General features: G+C 50.1%; 1 protein-coding gene across 5 annotated transcripts in view; it reads left to right on the forward strand.

Moving 5' to 3' along the window:
- Positions 1-12,600, forward strand: part of ALPK2 (alpha kinase 2) — a 71,181-nt gene that overhangs the window by 42,722 nt on the left and 15,859 nt on the right. For 3 of the 5 annotated variants that reach the window (XM_035100545.3, XM_035100543.3, XM_035100546.3), the window contains exons 7-11: positions 1,257-1,384; positions 1,480-1,515; positions 3,206-3,480; positions 3,608-3,696; positions 6,586-6,803. In XM_035100545.3, the coding sequence (XP_034956436.3) occupies positions 1,257-1,384; positions 1,480-1,515; positions 3,206-3,480; positions 3,608-3,696; positions 6,586-6,803 (746 nt within the window). Of the gene's footprint in view, positions 1-1,256; positions 1,385-1,479; positions 1,516-3,205; positions 3,481-3,607; positions 3,697-6,585; positions 7,218-12,189; positions 12,355-12,600 lie in introns of those variants that run through there. The other 2 variants (XR_015946063.1, XR_015946064.1) reach the window with 2 other exon arrangements.

Raw genomic sequence — 12,600 nt, forward strand, 5'->3', positions numbered from 1 at the left:
TCGTAGGAATCTCCTGCAAGCAGCAGTGCACATAATGAGGGGTGGATGAGGACTGGACGTGTGTGTGGATTGTCTCTAAAAATTGTGGATACAATGAATTATTGTACCATAGAGCAGTTAGTTAGTCAGTAGAACCAATGAAAGAAGCAGGGCCTGATTGATTTAATCCTAAATGATTCCTGGATTCTAATACACGTTCTAAGCATTGACAGAGCACATGGAACCAGTGGCACCAGAACTAACAAATTCAACAAGTATGGCACATGGCCTGTAATTTTATCAGGACAAGTTATTTGTGGTTTACTCTTGTAGCAATTGTTTTCTCAAAATTTATCTTCTGTACCATGAAAATAAAAGCAGTATTTTTTTAAAAAAAACAACAACCAAGTACTGCATCCTGTAGATATATTTGAAATAAACATTTATGGATTGTAGCTCCTTTAAAAAATCCTTTGCATTTTGTAAATACATGAAACCTATGCTGTTTGGATGGGTGGTATAGGTGAGTGTGGTACCCTACAGCTGTCAAGTGACTTCAGATGTGTACATGGAATTGGATCATTCATGTGAAGAAGAAGAAGAAGAAGAAGAAGAAGAAGAAGAAGAAGAAGAAGAAGAAGAAGAAGAAGAAGAGGAGGAGGAGTAGTAGTTTGGATTTGATATCCTGCTTTATCACTACCCAAAGGAGTCTCAAAGCGGCTAACAATCCTTCTCCTCCTCCCCCACAACAGATACCCTGTGAGGTGGGTGGGGCTGAGAGACTTCAAAGAAGTGTGACTAGCCCAAGGTCACCCACCAGCTGCATGTGGAGGAGCGGAGACGCGAACCCGGTTCCCCAGATTACGAGTCTACCGCTCTTAACCACTACACCACACTGTGCATTTATTTACATGCTTGGTTGCTTTTAGGCCTGACTCAAATTTGGCACTCCATATTTGTTAGAAATGTTGCTAAATATGAGATTCAGCAACTCATAGTGCTTGCCTTAAAATCAAGGCAAGTATTATGACTTCCATGTTCTTCCCCAGCTTGGTTTTAAATCTGAGCTGAATAATAACTCCTTCCTAGCCACTTACCTGCCTACTGTTCCAGCAGCAATAACTAATAACAGTGGCCATATTTCCCTACATTTCAGTAATGGGGGTGGGGAACGAGAGGGAGAGGGGAAGGAAGACAGAGAGACCACACAAACCTCTGAAAAACTAAGCAGAAAATGTATTAAAACACAAACATTCAAATGTTCACATCTCTTCTAGTGCAGGAGATGACTTTCCAGTATCCCTGGCAATAGTTCAAGCTGGTAAAAAGGACCAAGGGCTGTATCACTGCTGCTTGAAGAATATGTATGGGAAAGCATCTGCAGAATTTAACCTGACCTCCGAAGGTAAATTCTAACATATTGTCTCTTAAGACAAAGCACAATTAAAGGCGCTATTTACTGTCTAAACCTTGCCTGTGTTGTTTTTGTTCTCTCTGCAGTATTGGAACATCTTTCCAGTCTTCAGGATGTTGAAGGTAAGTCCATATGGAATTCTTCCTGCTCACCTATGGAGAATTGTGCCAAGTCATAATCGTACTTGGGCATATGCTGCATAGCTGTTACTAATTTGAGCCAGGGCTTGTTAGGACGCAGTGACAGGAATGGTTGTTACATCTGCCCTGAAATATGTGAAGCAGTAATGTACAAGAATGTCTGTCTGAGTATATGCAAAGAGTATTCCCATCGCCACTGCGTCACCTTATTCTGAGCTTCCCAATGCTGATCGTATCAACTACTCAGGGCAGTCTCGAGCAGGTTGGGTGCCCTGGCGCTGAGGGGCGGAGATCACTCCGGCACCCCCGTCCTCGCAGGGCTTCACCGCGCAGCGCCCCACCTACCGGCCCGGCGCCCTGGCACACCACGCCACCGGGACTCTACGTAGAGCCGGCCCTGCAACCACTCCTTGAGAGCCTAGCCCACATTCTGCTTTTGACTTTTTTTCTTGAAGAGGAACATTGTACCTAGGTTTCCCACCATTATGGTTCCATGGGTCTGCCTCACTCGCTTGGCGAAGGTTGCTGCTTTAGCTTGCAGGGTCAGAAAGCCCCACTGAAACTGAAGCAGCTGAAGTGGCCCCACAGGGACTCTGCTGAGAGAAAGGAACCATAACAATGAACTGTTTTGATACAAGCATTCCCGGTGCCCAAACATGTGGCATTTGCAAAGTCTTGTGCTATGTAACACTACCCAAGGAGAAAGGCAAGGAATTAAGAGACGAGAAATACTTTCCCCATATGTTGCTATTTCTCTAATCGCACCAGCATGTGTTTTGCTTTGCCCGTGCTAAACATAGATAACACTTTTGCCAACAGGTTTCATCATTGCTGGACATATTGTGCTAGTCAGCTTTAGCTTATTCAGTCTAGTGGATGGTTAGTTGTTCTGAGTCCTCAAGAAGCAGGATTAATCGCTCCGTCCCCTTTAAAAACATTTGCATGGCTTTTCATTCATTGCCTGCAAATGCGTCTTTGTGTGCCTTTGCTATTGGGATTTGATACGTGGATGGAATTGCTAAGAGGGGACTCCCAGGTAGTTGCAGAAATGGTGAAGAATGCAGGTAGGGATGGAAGGGTCTGTCAGCATCTGGAGGGCCATAAATTCCCCACTGGTTTCCTGACCCCCAAATATACAGCAATCACATTACCACATGCCAGACTTTGGAGGGATCAGCCTTCCCCACAGCATGTTGAGGCTGCATTTCCAACAACGAAGAGCCACTGTAGGACCTGAAGCCTTGGATGCTTCCATGCATGATCACAGATGCTTTAAGCTCCACATCAACGTTCATCACAGAGCTTATTGCTCTTCTGCCCAAGTCTAAAGTTGTCATAGTATTATTTGCCAAAGTCTAAAGTTGTCATAGTATTATTTATTTATTTATTTGCATCAATAACATTGCAGTGAATTAAAAAACCAAAAAATCACTTTCAGAAATGCTTTTCAAAAAATTTGTGATGCTGCAGTATTAAGAAGGGCATGAAAAAAATCCCAGAAGCCCTCATACATTTCCCCCCCTGAGCCTTCTTTCTGTCTCCTTTGCTTCTTCTAGTTTGATTGCTCCCCCCCCCAAGTTGATTTCTCTTTGGCGCACATATGCATAAACTTTTTTACTCAGCAGAATGTAGTTTCCTCATTGAGGTCTTATGTATATTTATATATTTGTAGGGTTGGAAGAGATTGAATTCTTACAGCTTATGTTCAGGGAAGATTTCATCAGTGATAGTTATTTCAGCAACAGCCTGCATGGGAGGATTATAACCGAAGAGCTGCATTTTGGGGAAGGAGTGCACCGAAAGGCTTTCCGAAGCAAAGTCATGCAAGGCTTAGTTCCCGTGTTCGGCCCCGGCCACCCCTGTGTTCTGAAAGTGCACAATGCCATTGCATATGGGACCAGGAACAACGATGAACTCATGAAAAAGAATTACAAATTGGCACTGCAGGTAAGTGCTTGCTGTACCCTTCTGTAATCAAGGCCTGTGGGGACATCCCAGCTTTTAAACTATGGCCACAGTTAACTGTGTTAATTGCTTCCTTTCTTGCCATGCCACTGGATTCTCTTTTATATAGGAATGTTATGTTCAGAACACAGCAAGAGAGTACGCCAAGATATATGCTGCGGAAACAAAACCTCTGGAGGGCTTTGGAGAGGTGCCTGAGTGAGTAACATTTTTTTTATTAAAAAAACACGTGTGTTGCAACCATAACACTGTTATGATGAATGACATCCACACCATGCTGTTGGACAAGAAGGAGAATTAGAGTGAATTAGCCTCTCTTTCTTCTATTATTTCCTCTGCCTTGAATATTGGATTATGTAAGCCAGTGGTTTTCAACCAGTGTGCTGTGGCACCCTGGGGTGCCTTGAATGATAGTTAGGGGTGCCACAAGCAATACTGGCCTCTGTCCTTCCTTCCTTCCTTCCTTCCTTCCTTCCTTCCTTCCTTCCTCCCTCCCTCCCTCCCTCCCTCCCTCCCTCCCTCCCTCCCTCCCTTTGATGCCTTCTTGCACCTCTGCCTCCCAAAGGCTTCTGTGGCTGTTTGTTGCAGCAGCCCTGGCTACAAGCTCCGTAGGCAAATGGTGCCTCTGGGGTTGGCAGGGGGTGCTGGTTGCCAGGAGCTGAGGTGGCCTCGGAGCAAGCGGGCGAGGGAGCCCAGCCCTTGCTGTTGGAAATGGACAAGGGAGGGTGTTCCAAAAGGGATGAGAAGCTGCCAGCTTTGCAAGCAAGGGCTGACATAACTAGGCTCCTGATCCCCATAGGGGTGCCACATTAAGAATGTAGTTGGTCAAGGAAGCCGCAGACTCAAAAAGGTTGAAAACCTCTGGTGAAATCTCTTCAGGGCAGGGGATTGTCCTCATACCCTTTTTTCATCATGCACACTGATAATGTAAGAAACAAACAACGGGTGGCATTCAACTACTATTTATGCTAGCACAGAAATTAGCTCTAGTGCAATGGGTCTCCCCTCCCTCTCAATCCTCTACCTGTGCATGCCCTATGTCATCCCCAAATCTGCTCTGGAGGGTTGGTGGGGAGCTCCAGAACAGATGGGGGTGCATGGGGGTGAAGATTCAATTGTGCAAGAGAAAACTTTGCATCAGCAGAACATTCTCCTTAGTGCAACACTGAACACAACCCAATGTATCTGAAGCACTTTGAACACTCAAATTGCTGTTAATGCAAACTATTATCGTTATCATTATTATTATTTGTTGTGGGGCGCCAGCTCAACACTTCACATTGGTAAGGAAACACCATTTAAATGCTCTGGTGGGTGGCTGGACCAGCATGACCTCAGATCTTTTTCAAAGGATTTGCTGTTCCACTGTAGGATAGTCATGTATAGCCACCTCCTGAAATTCCTTCTTGTTCATGCATGACGTTGGGGATGAGTCTTGCATATCCCTGAAATTTGTCGTCCCTTTCAAGAGGATATAAGATACCTCCTTCAGATGTATCTGAATCATTTAAAAGTATCTTAGTGGGGGAGACACATAATACATTGTGCAGGCTAACCTGAAATAAATTTGATAGGCACCTGCCATTTGTGGCAGGACAGAGTCTCATAACACAGACAGAGTCTCTTCCAAGCCCACATTTGCAGCATGTTTGCACTTCTGTCTCAGCAACAGCTACACTGACTTGGTCATGCCCACAGAATGTAAGATGGCAGGATCCCCAAGGATGTGCTTTATGGGGAGCTGGGTTCAAATACAAGGCCTGTTGGCAGACCAACTCTGCATTATAAAGATGTCTGCAAATGTGGCACGAAGGCTGGCAACAACAACCCTGCCCTGTGGAAATCCCTTGCAGATGACTGCAGTTCCTGGAAGCAGGCAGCCAGGTTGTGTATTCACGGCAGCAGCCAGAGGAGAATGCTAGGAGGAGTGCAGAGAGAAGAAACGCCATGGTGCATCTGGAACAACAAAACCAGATGGCTTCACCTGCCCCATCTGCAATAAAACATGTCATTCCTGTATTGGTCTCTACAGACAGAGCAGGCATTGTAACTCTCCCAATGGTTTCACTTTACCCCTGCATTCTTCCATTGTCTTGAGACAGACCGATGCCAACAATAATGCAAAGAGAGAGAGAGAGTTTGTCCTGGTTGTGTGCATTGACCCTGTCTGTTCAGCAGGGCTGCTACTTCATTTCTAGATCTGCAGTAAAAAAAATATTGGTTCAAACAAGGTGAAAGTGCAGAGTTAAAAATAGAAGTCGCCTCTGGAAAATGTAAAGGGAAGATGCAAGCAGCACATCTGAGCACACTGCGCTGGGCCTGAGCTCTGGAGGCGATGATGGAATAGCTTTAGGGTTCTTATTTACACATCACAGCAGCTGTACTCATATCTATGAAGGATTTTCCAAGCGGAAACCCATCTCACAAACGCTGCGGTAATTTGCTAAAGAATCCTGTTCCAGCATTTCCTAAAAACGTGTCCCTCCTGACCTCTCCAAACACTTTGCTTCCTTGAGTCTGTTTCTTTATTTTTTAAAATCAAAGTTATCACAGACTACTTTTCCAAAGCTGAAAACTATATGTTACAAAGAACTAGGGGTGGGTGGAATGGCCTTTATCTAGTTCAGTCATCCCCAAACTGCAGCCCTCCAGATGTTTTGGCCTACAACTCCCGTGTTCCCTAGCTAAGAGGACCAGTGGTCAGGGATGATGGGAATTGTAGTCCAAAACATCTGGAGCGCCGAAGTTTGGGGATGCCTGATCTAGTTCATTTCTGTTTCACGTGTGTTGACTGGTAAGTTCTGTTCTATTTCCATGCAGAGGTGTTTTTTAAAAAGGGGAAATCCACACAGATGTAGTTGTTTTAACTATAATTCTGATGTTGTCTCCCCCCACGCCCCTTAGTGTTCTTATTACACCTGTTGAAAATCTTACAGCAGTTCCTGTGGGAGTGACAGCCTTTTATAATGTGCCATCAGTCTCAAGAGAGACCATACAGAAAAAATAAAGCAGCCTGCATGGACTCACGAGTGCAGCCTTAAGTGCTGCCTAGGGTTATAATGTTTTATCTATTGGTTTTCATTTTAGAATCATTCCTATTTTCCTTGTTCATCGGCCCAAGAACAACGTCCCTTATGCGACCGTGGAAGAGGAGCTAATTGGAGAATTTGTGAAATACTCCATTAGGGATGGGAAAGAAATCAACTTCCTGCGAAGAGACTCAGAAGCTGGCCAGAAATGCTGCACCTTTCAGCACTGGGTATATGAAAGAACCAGCGGCAGCTTGCTTGTAACAGATATGCAAGGTGAGCATCTCATCACCACACATGGCCGTGTTTGATGTCAAGCTGATGGAAGTGTAGCAGCCGACGAGTGAGCGATGAAGTCCCTGGTTCAAGCCTCACTTCAGCCAGAGGTTCACTGGCTGACGTCAGGCAAACCATTCATCTCACAGACAAAGCCCCGTCCCCATATCTGCGGTGTCAGTAATGCCATCCTCCCAACATTGGCGTCAATGGGTGGGTAGAATGGCAGTGGTAGGGTTGCATAGCCACACTGGTGGGAGGGATAGATCTGCTCCACTAGTGTATCCATGCAGCTCAGACCTTGCCACTGCCCAGCCCTGTCCAAATAAGCTGCAGAAAGGCTGGTGTTGGGGAGGCCTCCTCAACACCACCCACCACATGGGCTGCTACTGTGTAGTATGATGAAAATTAGGGGTGCTGTTATGTACTGAGCTGAATCCTAGAACAATAGGATTCAGAAACAGCGGGAGCTACCCAATCCAACTCCAGGTGGAAGTGAATCCGCAACCTGATTGGCCTGCCGGAGCAGCCAATCAGGCGGCGGGCAGAAGTGAATCTGCTACCTGATTGGCCTGTAGGAGCAGCCAATCAGGCTGCAGGCAGAAGTCAATCCACAATATAATTGGCCCACAGGTGTAGCCCTGAAGTAGCCAATCACGCAAGGCCCATTGTGTAAATAATGTATATAAGCAGATGGTTTTGGGAAAAGAGCCATTCTTCTTCTCCTCTTCTCCTTGATGACTATGAGCTGAATAAAGAGCATGAAATTCACTCTCGACTCCGAGTACATTTCACTGGCGACGAGGATGGGATCCTGCTGAGCTGACCGCCACCACGCACTGCACCGCAGCACCGCCACCTGCTGCACCGCTGCATCGCACCGTGCATCCAGGCTTCAGCTCCAGGACCCAAGGAACCCAGAATGGCAACCGACAGCAGCTTCTCGCCATTCAAACCAGCATCAGGAGACTGGGAAGGGTACGCTGCCCGTTTCAACTTCCTCCTGCAAGCGAAAGAAGTCACCAACGATGCCATGAAGAGGGCGACATTCTTCAGCGTCTGTGGAGAGGAGACGTTTGAAATCGCCCGGGCTCTCCTTGCACCTAGAGATGTCGCTACCGTCTCGTACAAAACAATAATGGAACGGCTGAAGGAGCACTTCTCACCACAGCCCTCGGTGGTAGCTTGCCGAAATGCCTTCTACGCAAAGCGGCAAGCCCCGGGGGAAACCATAACTGGGTTTGTGACCTCCCTCCGCCAAGCCGCCCGGCTATGCAACTTCTCAGAGTTGGAGAACATGCTTCGTGACCGCCTCGTCGGTGGCCTGAGGGACGAGATGTTGCAACGACGCCTCTACGCCAAAAAAGACCTCACGTTCCAGATTGCTCTGGAGGAAGCCCTGGCAACCGAAGCCGCCGAGAGGTCAACGCAAGAGGCACGACCGGCCCCGCCATCCCAACCGAGGGTCTACCACGAAGACCTCACCGACGAATCCGAATCTGACAGGGAGGAAGTACACCGAGTACAGCGGCGCACTCAAGCAGCACACACACCACAGCAGCCTCGACGAGAAGGAGGGAACTGTGCAAGCTGCGGGGAGAACCACGAGAGGAGGACCTGTCGTTTCCGCAACGCAGAGTGCAGGCAGTGCAGAAAATTGGGACACATCGCCCGGGTGTGTCGGGCTCGACTCACCCGTCGACAAGCATCAGATGACCGACCCAGGAGCCCCAGGTCACATGGCACCATGCACCAAGGCAACTCGACGGAGATCACGGACTACCAGGTATTCCAGTTGCCCCATCCCAGCACAGAGAAAATTTATATAGAGGTACAGATAGAGGGAGCCCCATGCCGCATGGAGCTGGACACGGGTTCAACTCTATCCATAATCTCGGCCCGAACATTAAGGGAACTGTGCCCTAATGGGGGTCCCAAACTAAGGCCGGCCCCATTCACCCTCCGGGACTTCCAGAAACGTAAGGTCCCTACAATGGGGGTGGGGACCTTCAGGGTGCAATATCGAGGGCGAAAGCAACAATTGGACTTGCTGGTAGTTAAGGGCCCCTACGTTAGCTTACTGGGACTGGCATGGTTTGGACCTCTGGGGCTAGCCGTTACCGGGGTGAACCGCACTAGCTTACAAGTGGACGTGGACGCCATATGCAAAGAGTTTCCAGGGGTTTTCGATGGGGCATTGGGACGATATACAGGACCCCCCATTGCCCTACAGCTAGACCCCGCTGTACGACCCATCAGGCACAAGGCCCGCCGGGTCCCGTTCGCCCTGAAACCCCGCATAGACGAGGAATTGGACCGACTCGTGGAGCAAGGAGTGCTGGAGCCGGTGCCCAACGCCCCCTGGGAAACTCCAATTGTCACACCCGTCAAGCCTAACGGTTCGGTCCGCATCTGTGCAGACTACAAATGCACCATAAACAAGGCTCTCACGGCCCATGCATACCCAGTGCCAGTGGTCAGCCATGTCCTCGCCACCCTGGCTGGGTCAAAAATCTTTGGCAAACTGGACTTGGCCCAAGCGTATCAACAGTTGCCTGTGGACGAAGCCACAGCAGAGGCTCAGACGATTGTGACGCACAGAGGGGCATTCAGAGTAAAGCGGCTGCAATTTGGCGTTAGCGTGGCACCAGGCATATTCCAGAATCTAATGGACTCTCTCCTTAAAGGGATTCCTGGCGTCACCCCCTTCTTCGATGATGTACTGATCGCCGGGCCCACACCAGAGGAATTTGAGGACCGCCTCCGCTCCGTCCTGCACCGTTTCCAGACGGCGGGCCTCAAGGTGAAGCGGGAAAAGTGTTTACTGGGAGTGCCGCAGGTGGACTTTCTGGGATTTAAGGTGGACGCAGAAGGGGTCCATCCAACCGGTGACAAGGTACGGGCCATTTGTGAGGCCCCAGCGCCCAAGAGCAAGCCCGAACTTCAGTCATTCTTGGGACTATTGAACTTTTACCATGCCTTTCTTCCGCATAAGGCAGCGGTAGCGGAGCCCCTACACAGACTCCTAGATAAAAGGGCCCCTTGGGTGTGGGGCCAGCGACAAAGGGCCGCATTCCAGGCAGTCAAGGACTTGCTCGTCTCGAACTCGGTCTTGGCACACTTCGACGAGAGGCTGCCAGTGGTGCTGGCATGCGACGCCTCTCCCTATGGCATCGGCGCTGTCCTGGGACACCAACTCCCAGATGGAAGAGAGGTGCCGGTGGCATACTTCTCCCAGACGCTTGCTGCAGCCGAACGAAACTACTCACAGATTGACAAGGAGGGTCTGGCAATCGTGAAGGGCGTAAAAAAATTCCATGATTTCTTGTACGGGCGGCCCTTTACCATAGTGACTGACCACAAGCCGTTGCTTGGCCTGTTTGCCCCCGAGAAGCAGACCCCCCAAGTGTTGTCTCCACGTGTCCTCAGGTGGTCAATTTTCCTTGCCGGCTACCAGTATGCACTAATCCACCGCCCTGGGAAGGCGATGGGCCACGCAGACGCCCTCAGCAGGCTACCACTACCAGAAACAGGCCCCGACCCAGCGCCTGCGCAAGAGGTTATGACCCTGGAGCTGCTTCCCGACCGACCCATTCAGGCACAAGAAGTTGCGCACCATTCCACAAAAGATAGGGTCATCTCCCGGGTCCTGGACTGGGTGTGGCGAGGATGGCCCAGCAGCAGCCCCGGGCCAGAATTCGCTGGCTACACAAACCGCAAACATGAACTGTCGGCCCACAAGGGGTGCTTGTTATGGGGAAGCAGGGTTGTTGTTCCCCAGCCCCTCCGCAAAAGGGTCCTCACAGCCCTACACGAGACACACCCAGGGGTAGTGAGGATGAAGGCCCTTGCCAGGAGTTATGTGTGGTGGCCGGGGATTGACAGAGAGATAGAGGCCTGGGTCCAACACTGCCAGACCTGCCAAGAATCCCGCCCGGATCCCCCAAGGGCCCCAGTCCAGCCCTGGGAGTCTGCCCGACATCCATGGTCACGCTTGCACGTGGACTTCGCTGGACCCTTCCAGGGAAAAACATTCTTCATAGTGGTGGATTCCTACACCAAATGGCTGGAGGTCGCACTGGTACCGTCCACTTCTACGGCGGCAGCCATCCGGGTACTACGTAAGCTTTTTGCAACCCACGGGCTCCCTGACACCCTCGTCTCGGACAATGGAACCGCATTCACGTCAGAGGAGTTCCAGACCTTCACAGCGCAGAACGCCATCCGCCACATCCGCTCAGCACCATTCCACCCTGCCACCAATGGCCAAGCGGAGCGCATGGTGCGGACCACCAAGGACAGCCTCCGCCGCATGACACAAGGGGACTGGGAATACCGCCTTGCCGCATTTCTTCTAGCACAGCACAGCACCCCAAGCACAACGACGGGCCGGAGCCCAGCTGAACTACTAATGGGCCGGCGCCTTGCAACTAGACTGGACCGACTTCACCCCGACAGAGCTCAGGATGAGGTAGTGGTGGGGAAAGGCAGGAACCCCCGGACATTTGTGGCCCAGGACGCAGTGTACGCAAAGAATTTTGGGGCAGGCCCAGCATGGGTACCCGCCACAGTCACCAAGGTGACCGGTCCCGTGTCGTATGAGGTACTAACGGAAGGGGGGCAATGTTGGCGCCGCCACTGCGACCAGCTACGGCGACGATTCCCAGGAGGAACCCGGGAGGAGAGCGGGACAGAGGGGTCCCAAGGGGACAGCAGGGCAGTGAGGCCTGTAGAGCGAGAGGGGTGGGCAGGGGAAGCAGAAGCAGAAGCAGTAGGCACAGAGGGGCGCCCCGAGGCTGGAAGGACACCGGAACCAGAGCCACAACCTAGTGGTTCAGTGGCGCCAGACCAGACAGCCCCGGCACAGCCAGCAGCCTCGGAACACGAACCAGAACCAGAACCCCTGACCAAGGAACACCCCAGGCCACAACGCACACGGAGGCGGCCAGCAGACCTTGGGGACTACGAATGCAACTTCCCGGGCAGGACTGGAACTTAGAGGGGAGGGGTGTTATGTACTGAGCTGAATCCTAGAACAATAGGATTCAGAAACAGCGGGAGCTACCCAATCCAACTCCAGGTGGAAGTGAATCCGCAACCTGATTGGCCTGCCGGAGCAGCCAATCAGGCGGCGGGCAGAAGTGAATCTGCTACCTGATTGGCCTGTAGGAGCAGCCAATCAGGCTGCAGGCAGAAGTCAATCCACAATATAATTGGCCCACAGGTGTAGCCCTGAAGTAGCCAATCACGCAAGGCCCATTGTGTAAATAATGTATATAAGCAGATGGTTTTGGGAAAAGAGCCATTCTTCTTCTCCTCTTCTCCTTGATGACTATGAGCTGAATAAAGAGCATGAAATTCACTCTCGACTCCGAGTACATTTCAGGTGCACAAGCATGGAAGTGATTTTTTCCACCTTCGGGCATTCTTCCCAAAGCTTGAAATTCCATCTGGGTGTCAAAGAAGGGATAGAGCACTACATTCCTTTTTTTGTTAGCCTGAAGCTACAAAGGAAAGCGCTTCCTCTGCTTTATGACCAGCACAAAACACAGCATGTTCCGTGTGTGTGTGTGTGTGTGTGTGTGTGTGTGTGTGTGTGTTTTGCTGTTCTGTATGGTGGGGAAGAGGCCCCCCCTCAGTGGAGGGTGGCACTTAGAACAGTAACTGAGTTTAACCTGGAAGCTTCTATAAATGTCAGGCATCACGTGACCCACTCTAAACAATGTTGGTTTTTGTATTTGGTAAAATGGAAAGGAGAATCCCCTGGATGCCTAGATCCAGGTTTGGGCCAAGTACT

This window comes from Zootoca vivipara, chromosome 10 (assembly GCF_965207765.1).
Source record: "Zootoca vivipara chromosome 10, rZooViv2.hap1.1, whole genome shotgun sequence".
Lineage (NCBI taxonomy): Eukaryota > Metazoa > Chordata > Lepidosauria > Squamata > Lacertidae > Zootoca > Zootoca vivipara.